This window comes from Morus notabilis, unplaced genomic scaffold (assembly GCF_000414095.1).
Source record: "Morus notabilis unplaced genomic scaffold, ASM41409v2 Scaffold384, whole genome shotgun sequence".
Lineage (NCBI taxonomy): Eukaryota > Viridiplantae > Streptophyta > Magnoliopsida > Rosales > Moraceae > Morus > Morus notabilis.
The window spans coordinates 712112-723205 of record NW_010387635.1 but is presented as its reverse complement, the minus strand read 5'-3'; the positions used below and the strand labels follow the sequence as shown (position 1 = coordinate 723205).

At 35.0% G+C, this 11094-nt stretch overlaps 2 protein-coding genes across 2 annotated transcripts; one reads left to right on the top strand and one right to left on the bottom strand.

Annotated features, from left to right (window-relative positions):
- Positions 1-2837: 2837 nt before the first annotated feature.
- Positions 2838-4966, top strand: LOC21409290 (thaumatin-like protein 1b). The gene is made up of 4 exons (XM_024177109.1): positions 2838-2874; positions 3060-3136; positions 3348-4065; positions 4315-4966. The coding sequence occupies exons 2-4, from the start codon at positions 3073-3075 to the stop codon at positions 4658-4660; spliced, it is 1128 nt and encodes a 375-aa protein (XP_024032877.1). The 5' UTR covers positions 2838-2874; positions 3060-3072; the 3' UTR covers positions 4661-4966.
- A 2207-nt stretch (positions 4967-7173) lies between these two features.
- On the bottom strand, positions 7174-9357 carry LOC21409289. Its single transcript, XM_010115010.1, has one exon. It carries the CDS (start codon positions 9355-9357, stop codon positions 7174-7176), a length of 2184 nt encoding a protein of 727 aa, XP_010113312.1.
- Between the last annotated feature and the right edge of the window lie 1737 nt (positions 9358-11094).

The window sequence follows — 11094 nt, the reverse complement described above, 5'->3', positions numbered from 1 at the left end:
TTCTTTCCCTTTTTTTTTTTTTTGTTAATTTACAGCGGGTAATCATTTATATCACTCACTCTTTCATTTTTTTTTTTTCAATATTTGAAAGAAATGCTTTTTTTTTCCCAAAAGATGAGAGAGTGGTTACCGCCCAATAGCCCTGTCAACAAATAGAGAAGTTAGAAAGAGAGAAAAGGGAATATTTTTTATATTTTTTTTATCATTACATACATATATATATATAAAGTAAGAACAATAAAAGGAGGACTAGAGAAAAGAAAGAAAATAACAGAAAAAAAACAATGAAGGGAGTCCTAAAAGATGAAATTTGGACCGAGTCGTACTGGCCTATTCTTTGTGAAAACCTAGTTCCTAGCTTTGTTTGGAAAACGTGTTTGGGAAAAGCCAGAAAAGAAACAAAATAACAATTGGCAACCAAATGATCTTTTTTCCAATCGTGATGGTATAGCCAATCAAATAGACAATTAATAAATGACCAACGAATAATTTAGCAATTCGAGAAACGAACTTGGTAATATATCCACAATCTTCCACTGTATCAATATTAATCACTTTTACTAAATAATAAGAATTATCATAATAATTTAATTATAATTGTAATAGTGTGTTCATGTCTCTCTAAAAATTAGGACCAAATTTGTCAAAAAAAAAAAAAAAGATCAGGTGCCCACAAGTCTCGTTCGTTTCGCTGATTTGAGTTTAGAATTTGAGTTTTACTACAGTAAAAAGCTCTCATAAATAATCACATCTAATTTTTTTACTACAGTAAAAAACTCTCACATAAAATTACATCTCAACTCAAATTTTAAACTCGAATTAGCGAAACGAACGAGACTATATATATATATATATCATTAAGCAAAAAGTATTCATATTATGGTTCCTCAAAAATAATTGTCACCACCCCTTTAAACAAATAATAATTATCACGATGGACACCTCAATTCATTAGCCAAAAAAAAAAGCATAAAATGAATTTTTGGGTATCTGCCCCTATTTTTGGATTCCTCTTGCTAATCATGTAAGTCGTATGAGGCTTTCCTAGAAAACTCACACATTGATTAATTCTCTCTTCTTGTTTTTGTTTGTTCTAAATTTATGTCACACGTGCTCGCAACTTTTTTTTAATCTAAAATTTTGTGTCATTTTTACTTGAGTCGTAGATAGTTATCTCTGATATTCCAAATTTATTGAAATGTTTGGCAACGTAAGTTCCAACTACCAACACTCTCAGGTCCACGTCAATGGTCAATATATGGAGGGGTCGAATGACTTTTCAGTCCTCTTGATTTTATTTAAAGTACTAGAATTTTGTCGAGCTTTAAATTAAGTGATAATAAGTACTGATAATTTAAAATAGACCGCTACTTGTTTCCTCATAATGATGTCTGTTATACCACATTTTTCACAGATCAAAGTCATCATTCCATGTTGAAAATGTCAAAGATTCAGAGCTTAAATTTGCTCTAGCTTAAGTCATTTAAGAAGTATTAAATGAATGTTTAGTTTATAGATTTAAAATTATGATTTAAAATTATTTTTAATTTATGTGTATTTTTTATGAGAGAAAATATTATAACGAATTATGAATTATAATTTAAATCGTGGTACGAATATACTAATCAAACGCACTATAAATGATTTAAATGGTACAACGTACCCGTAGCTCAAAAGGTTTCCACTAGAGCTTCTTGCTCGATCCTATAGCTCAATCTTAAAATTTAACAATATTAGGGGTCGTTTAGTTCGCTGATTTGGGTTTTTAATTTGAGTTGAAATGTGACTTTATGTGAGAGTTTTTTTATTGTAGCAAAAAAGTTAAATGTGACTGTTTCTGAGAGCTTTTTACTGTAATAAAATTCAAATTTTAAATTCAAATCAGTAAAATAAATGGGATCTGGACTTGCTCATCAAATAAGGGAGAAAGCAATGCCTTTGACACAAGAAGATCCAACTCGACGACACCAATCTATTAGGCTCCCGAGCTCGTGGTTAAAGCGCCAATCCCATCAATATATACCCAAAGAAGAGAACATCTGAAGTTATAGTTACAAAATATGTCATCATCTGAAAAGAAAAATATTTGTTTAAGTCCCACTCAAAATCCACGAGATTTGCATTAACATTGCATGACAACAAGTGGCTAGGAAGTTGGAGAAGTCTGTTGACAAATTATAAATACCTAATCCATATATAAAGCAGTTTCCTAAAGGTCAAGATTGAGGGCTTTCAGATAGCTATTTGGAACTTTCTATTTCCAATCCGCAATATATCACATTTTTCCTGCTAGCTAATATGCACATTTTTTGTAATAATCCGACTTATATATACTAACGGTTTTTTCTTTCTTTTTTCTTTAAACATAAAAGAAAGAAAGAAGAAAAGGGTTTTAGGAGACGTTTGTTTTCTATATCTGTCCTTAATTCTGAATCATGATTAATGGTTATTTATAATATTTTTTCTCATAAAAAATATACATAAAATAAAAATAATTTTAAATCATAATTATAAATACATGAACTAAACGTAATCTTAATTTATTCATTTATTCAGTCGAAAGATGATTCTTGGAATCTTCTCGTTGTTTGACTACGGTTCATATTCTTAGCATCGAAGAAAATGAAAATGTTCGAGTACACGACTTGTTTGCCAAGTTTTTTTAAAAAAAATAAAAATAAAAAGAGCGGTAGTACGATGCTTTGCTAGCTGTCAGGACTAGTGCCAAACTCTTCACACATCCACATATATATATATCTTCCAATTTCCTAGCTCTCTAAACTTCTTCCTCTTCCTTCCTCTTTTTCCTTCTTCTTTAGTCTCTCTCCTTTCATTTCTTCTTAATTTCTGCTTAAATTTTCTTTTATAGATACGGTAAGTTTTCTTTTTAGTACTTTTCCTTTTCTCTTTTGATCATTGGCTGATTCTCTGATATTAATTGTTCTCTTCTCCTTGTTGGCTGATTCTCTTTTCCTTTTCTCTCTTTTTAGTACTTTTCCTTCTCCTTGTTTATGAAATTAGCTAATTATATATAAGGTTGAACAATATTTTATGCACAGCTATATATATCCGATGGCGATATCATTGTCTTTCTCCCAAGTTTTCCTCTTGTTTCTTTGTCTCTTCCAAACCCCTGGTAAGTACTTCTATAATAAGTTACAGAATTCTACACACATACACATATACATTATACATATACATATATGTTAAAAATAGCATCTTTCAAGTTTGAGCTATTAAAGTTGCACACCTTACCATAGATTTGATCTTCTAATCAACTTTAAATCACTTTTTGCGTGTACTTATTATGTTATTCGTGTGTTTTAATATTGGATATTCTTGCTTAGGCACGCATTCGGTGTTGATGATGAACATCAAAAATTCATGCGAGGACACCATATGGCCGGCTTATGTCTCCAAACCCCACTCCTCGGAGCTCCCGAAGAATTCGACCGGTTTCACCCTCCGGCCGGGAGAATCCAAGATCGTCTCAGCTCCGGCCAACTGGGACGGCACTCTATGGGGCCGAACCCACTGCAGCGGAAACACCACGGCCCATAAATTCACTTGCGGGACCGGGGACTGCGGCTCCTCGGCCCTGGAATGCCCCAGTGGAACCGCCGCTCCTGCCGCCACTACTCTTGCCGAATTCACCCCGAAGGGCGCAGCGGGAGAGTACGCCTACTCCGTCAGCCTCGCGAAGGGGTTCAACCTGCCCATGACGGTGGTTCCGAGAGGTAATAGTCATCAATCAATTAGCGACTGCAAGGCAACTGGTTGCGTTGCGGATCTGAACAAGGAATGCCCTAAGGACGTCCAAGTTGTGCGTGGCAACGATGTTATTGGGTGTAACAGCGCGTGCGAGGCGTTTAAGGAAACTCATGATCACTACTGTGGTCGTTCTAGCACTTACTCCGATCATTTCAAGGGACTCTGCCCAGGTACTCAGGCCTATGAAAACGACAAGACAAACACATTCTTCTCATGTGCTTCTGCAGATTACTATGATGTTAACTTCTGTGCTTCAAGTTTTCCTTCAAGTTCTCCACGCTTCGTAACCCACAGGTAAGGATTATTTTATAAATGTCATGTTAGGAGAGTTTTGGAATAATCCACTTGTCATAAATACCCATTAGTTGTTTCGCTACATGATTAATTGATGAAACTTTCTCACCAAAAAATTTATTTTCTATTTAAACTTATATGTGACCAAAAAGCATTGATTGATTTTTTCTTATATAAAGATTTCTCTTGATTATATGTTTTTGATAAAGTTATAATATAACTCACACAAAAATGCTCTTGACGGTGTAGTACTGCGAGTTCGCCGGAAGTGTACGGTCCAGGGGAGGAGTTGTGGGATAACAGTGGCAAAAGTACTCCCTTGCTCATCAAAATAATCGCTTCTATTTCTGGGACCATCGTGGGAGGACCATTTTTAATGTGGCTGGTGCATATCATTTGGAGTCGTTACCAAAGGGCCGATCACAGCCGTCCATTTTTTTGTCATCTCAAACTCATCTTCGAGTGTCGTAGCAACTGGATCTGTAACTGTTGCACTAACAATTCCAATCCTCAAGAAAACTCATCAGCAATGCATCACGTCCCCTCAAAATTTCCGAACCAAAGGGAGCAAATTATGAAGAAAGTAAGACGTTAATATATGCATACGTACCTGCTATATATACCTTGTTTCCTAAGATATTTGAGTACCACGTGATTCTGGTATACATATCTACACGCGTGTGAGTTCTCGGATCGGGTGCGACGATACGGCGGAGGGAGGCGGTGGCTGCCGGAGATCTTGTTCATTTTCTGTTTGTGTTAATAAATAGGTACTCGCTGGTTTTATAACGGGCTTTATAATTGGGGATGATCTAACTATATGTTTCTGTATTTGGTTGATTTCGGGCCCGTTTAGTTCGCTGATTTGAGTTTTTAATTTGAGTTAAGATGTGATGTTATGTGAGAGCTTTTTACTGTAGTAAAAAAGTTAGATGTGACTGTTTCTGAGAGCTTTTTACTGTAATAAAACTCAAATTCTAAACTCGAAGCTTTTTATTGTAGTAAAAAAGTTAGATGTGACTGTTTCTGAGAGCTTTTTACTGTAACAAAACTCAAATTGGCGAAGTGAACGGGCCTTCATTACTTGTATCAAAACTCTTTGGAATTCAGTCTCATATATATAGGTGGAATGTTGTATATCTTCTGTGTTTTACTACTTAATCAAATTGCAATGCTCATTATATAAACATTAAACAACATTTCCACAAAGACAAACCATAAGTGGGGTTCTGTTAAAAAATAATAAAGTTAGTCTTCTTTTATTTTTTATTTTTTAAAAACTTTAAGAGGAAATTTGAGTCTTTATTTATTTTTATTTTTGTTTCTCAGAAAATATAAGTCGTTTTTTAACAAGCATATGGAAGCACTCTTTGCATAAGAAATGCGCCTTCATTGGTCAAAGAGTTCAAATATGTTGTAGCACGTTTCTCATTCCAAATGTTGTCCCACCAATAAGATGATGACACATCATCATAAAATAATTAAAATATTTATGGAGTTACTACCATTAAGCAAAGCAAAAAAAAAAAAGGTTCAAAAACAAAATGACACTGTCATTTTTTTTTTTGAACTTTTTTTCCCGGTAAGTACTATATCTTCACACTGTCACCTTTCTCTCAAACCATAGTCATACGGGACGAAATGACATTGATGGTGGAGGGGATTAACTCTTTGCAGCAAACTCAGGGAAAATAAAAAGGATTCTAGGTTTCAATTATAGGGTCTGTTCTTTTCACAGATTTAAGTTAAAAAGTGAAGTTATGTGATAGAAAATAATACAATAAAAAAGTTGAATTTGAACATTTGTAAAAAATAAAAAAATAAAAAAAAAATACTGCAGTAAAAAGTTTGAGTTGTGATTCGAATTATGAAAAATTTACGTTATATATTTTGATCCCCAATTGAAATTCCTTTTTCATTGTGATTGTCCATTTTGTTACGTTCGCTTCAATGAGTATAATAAAATCAATGAGTATAGTAAAATCAAAATTTTGAACTGAAAAAAAAAAAAAACAAAACAAAACGTACGTCTAGATTGAGAAAGAGGCTGGAGGGGAAAAAAAATTAGGTAGCAATTAAACATAATTAGAAGATGCCCTATCTTTTGTCAAAATTTGGAATAGGAAACATACTACAGCATATTTGAACTTCTATGACAGGTGGAGGAGTAATTCCTATGCTTGTTAAAATAAAATAAATAAATAAAAAAGACTAAAGTATCTCTTAAAAGAAGTAAAAATAAAAAAAATAAAATAAAATAAAAGACTCAAGTTAACCTAAAACAGAAGAAAAAAAAAAAAAAAGAATTAAGTTTCCTCATAAAGTCAAAAGAATAAAAAAGAATCAAACGTCATTATGTTCACACAAGTTGAATGCGATTGGCATAAAAGCTCTACACACCTAATTAATTAACCCCACTTATGGTTTGTCTTTGTGGAAATGTAGTGCAAAATTAGCTGGAGTATAATTGATATATAATATACATATATATATATATATATATATGTTTGTATAATGTTTGTACTTAATGAGTACCGCAAGACATTAGCTAGCAACAGTCCAACTACATATATCATATATGAGATTGAATGTTCCAAAGAGTTTGTGATGCAATATTAATGAAATCAACCTGCAAATACATTAGATATCATCCCCTATTATTACAAAAGCCCCATTATGTAAAACCAGTAAGTACCAATTTATTAACACAATCGGAAAATTAACAAGATCTCCGGCAGCCGTCGCACAACTCCCCTGCTTGAGGCGGAGGAGCTAGAATAAGTACTATCGGCTCCCGCCACCATATCAACGCCGCAATCCGAGAACTCGCACGTGTGTAGATGCCAGAATCATGTGGCACCTCACATACAGGTACACATGTAATAACATGTCATGTAGAACACAACACATAGATATATAGAAAATTACTGGTATTACAACATCACATATATGACCGCAGAACTCCAGTCAACGCAATCCAAGGTAGAGTAGTTCTATAAATTACTTCTCAACCAAATGATCAGTCATACCGACTTTAACATACATATAATTAGGACAATTTATACAAAAAACATTAACACATATTACACAATTAAAAAGGTACATTAATCAAGCATCTAGATGATCAACAGCTTGTTCTGATCTATTAAGAATACCTGCATTGGTGAGCAAAGCCCAAAGGTGCGTCACAAACTCTCCGCCGGTGGCTAAATTCTCTGCATGGGCGGTTACGTCATCTGAGGGGGCTACAAACAGCATCATCTCGGCCCAAAACTCCGACAACACCTTCCATAATTGCTCCCAATTTTCTGTCTCATCGATCAACTGCTTTCCCAGCACCGCCCCTCTTTTTATTATCTCGTTCTCGCGATCACCTTCATGGCCTAATTTCATCATTTTTCGGCACTTGCTTTCTGAAGTTTTGCAGCCCTTGAGAAGATCTCTCGCTTCATAAACTACGCGGCTGAAAATGAACTCGGTTGTATAAGCATGATCAGGTAAAAGCCTCGGTTTAAAAGCCACCAAATAGGCACAATACTTGGATAAGGCATTGGCCACGTTGAAATATTTGCTTTTTGCAGCACTGATTTCAGTTTGCGAAAACGACAGTGACTTTTCGCAAAGAGTGGTGGCTATGTGCCAGACCAGAACAACATGTGTTTGCGTCTCAAGCCGACATGCCCAAGAGAACTGATCGGCGAAGCCATTACGCTGCAGAGAAGCTAAACCGTTGCTCAATTTTCGACCATTGGTCTTAAACGAAAGAACGACTGCTTTCTTCACCTCCGTTGTTAACTTGATGCGCTTATTTTCTTTCTCACCCTTTCTTTTTAGGTCTTTATAAGGGGAGACAAACCAGTTGTTAATCAATTTGCAAGGGTCATGATCAAAGTGTTTGATAAGATCGTATTGACCAAGCTTTCTCTCCCAAGGTTGTGAGTTTAACCATGATCGACTGTGGCATACAAAGCCTAATATCTTCTCCACTATGCGTTTCGTTCGCCAAGAGGGTTTCGCAACATACTTACAAACGAACAGTACCTTGGCCCAGTCAGAAGAAAATATAAAGACTAATTGCATAACTTCGATGAAAAGGAAAGTAAATATAACTAGATATGTGAGAAGAACGTCACAGTTAAACCGACCGAAAGTAAGGCTTCTATATCCATAAGGAGTGTTGTAACGATGGAGAAAAGATCCCACTATCCAGCAACCCAATACGACAATTAAGAGAGAGACAAACGGTCTCAGTTTTGGGAATCCATTAGCAAAGAGTGCAGGATACTTTGTGTACAAGGAGTCATAGAGAAAAGCGAGTTCTACCTCAACAACTCTGAATGCTCTCTCGTCATGATCATCATCACCGCTCTCAGAAAGTAATCCGTAACGAACAAAATTCCACGTCTTGTCTTGACAACTTTCGTGTAAGAGATATCGGCCAAATCTCCGACGCAGAAGCCTACACAGCGCAAATGATAGGCAAATGTCCTTAAGACGGTTGTTTGGGTCATTTCTGGAGCTTAAAAGACTTCCTTTGCACTCCCAGATTTTATGGACAGTGACAACTTCATCAACGGTGATATCTAGCTTCTTTCGGTAGAGTGGCAGCACGTGGTTGACCCGGTTTTCATTCTCCCCAGTCACCAAGTAATTGTATCCTTTCATGGAAACTGGATCTACCGCATGATCATCCTTGCTCAACGCGTGCTCGTCCCACATATAGTCTGAGACCAATTTGCTGTGTTCTGCCAAACCATCTTTGCTAGCCGACATCAAAGCTTCAATTCTTTCTCCTGCTCTGCCAAGGGACAAGAACCATACAATATATAGTTGAATCATTAGTTCTGTTGAATTAATACATTCACCAATTAAATAGCCCACCCAAAATGATTGAACAAGCATTTCCAAATTATATCTCTTTCGATGTTCGTTGTCTTCCAAGCTGTAGGCGGAGATGGCATCAGAGTTGCTGAGGACAACGCCCATAAACACCGCCCACACGGCAAACATCTCGTCGTAGAACGTAGTTGACTGCATCTGCCCCAAGGTGTAGGTTATCAACTTTGTAGACAGGAAGTAGGCAATCCATGTCAAGTATTTGACCGCAGAGCTACGGCTACGGCGTCGGAATGATCCAAATAGAACCAGGAAGACTAACAAGATGCTTGTCACTCCCACATAAGCTTCAATGCGTATTAGCTTTGTGCGGTAACTTTCCCTCTTTTTGAACACATAAGGAGCTTGAGGAGCAACACTCATATCATGAATTAGTTCCGTATATTCAAAACCCATTTTCTAATCCGCACTAGGCTGTAGTGGTATTTCGGGAAGTGCAAGGGTAATAAGTTTTGATTCTTGAATTGAATCCCTTTCATATGCGTGTATCTCTCTCTCTCTCTCTCTCTCTCTCTCTCTCTCTCTATATATATATATATATATATAACATAATACTATCATAATACTAGTCACTAAATCAGACGTTGAAGAGGCCATTTGACCCATCCTCACAAGTGATAGGTCCCACCTGATGGCGTACGCCCTCAGTGAGAGGACCGGGCCACAATCCCACAGGGTTGATTTAACCTTTTCCAATCTAAAGGATGTTTTTTTTTTTTTTTATTGGTCAATAATTCTAAATTATAATTCATTATTCTTTATAGTGTTTTTCTCTCATAAAAAACACACGTAAAACTAAAATGATTTTGAATCCATGAATCATGGTTCTGAATTCATGAACTAAACGTCCACTAATTCTTCAACTCGGATTATTAAGGTGTATTTTGCCCTGATACAAAACTTGCACATTCTCTTGTAATTTTCTTTTTTTTTTTAATCATCATAATGAAATTCCATGGCTGAAAGTGGATATGATAACTCTGATTATATTAAGGGTGTATTATAATTCTTGATTGTGCCTTTTTATTTTTTATTAGAATCTATTTTGTAATATATTCTTGGTGACTAATAAAAGATTACGGCACTTAATCCTAATAAATTGAGACGGCAGAGCACAACGTGATCCAGATGAAGCCTATGTCAAATAAAGGCTGCACAAGCTAGTGATATTCAAAACTAAAATTTTAGTAGATTTTCTTTCACTGAAATAAAATTTACGATTAACTACAAATTTAGCCCTCAAAGAATACGGTTTATCTCACTTTGCCCCCTAACAATTTAAAACATAATATAGGGAAATAATGATGAGTGCGGATTCTGAGTGACTGAGTAAAGGAAGAGACGATATTATAGTGGGACAACCAGGAAGTATTTGCAACTTTTTTTTTCTTTTAAAAATTTTAAAATCTATTTTGTTTAAATGTACTATATTTTCCTTTGTCAAGGAGTTAAATAATCCGCATGTGTTTAAACTATTAAAAAATTGAATTTTGATTGACAAAAATAAAGTTGCAACTTCTAGTGAAATTGGGGACTAATTTTTTGCTATTTCAAACTGTTGGGAATGGTGTCCTAGAAGCATAAGATGTAATAGGATATTTATTATTTATTTAATAAAAGAGTTTATTCATTATTTTATGTGCATATATTTATGAATATTTTATGAATATCAATAAAAATTCCATGGTTATTTATGTAACCTTAAACATTATATATAAGTGTTATATATGAGAGGATAATGTTTAAGGATAATAATCAAAAAGCAATGTTCATAATGAATTTAATTAAAGTTCAGAATCTTTAATTAAAACATTATTTATACATGTCATTCCCATTTAGAATGGAACGGTGTTATCCGCACTGTTAATATAGCGAGATATTGAATGAGTGTATTTCGTATAATGAGATTATGTGGAACAAGGACACAAACACAATATGAATTTCTAATAATTCCGTTAAGTATAGAAATTCTAATTGAGTCTACCGATGGTCATATATAGGATGATCTTAATCATGAGTTCTTAACAGACTCCTATTTATGGATTTGTGTCTTTTGATTTACTCGGTACGGATTATGAGATCCTAAATCCTATTCCTTGTATTTTGGAGACATGATGAAGTAGGTGGCCGGGA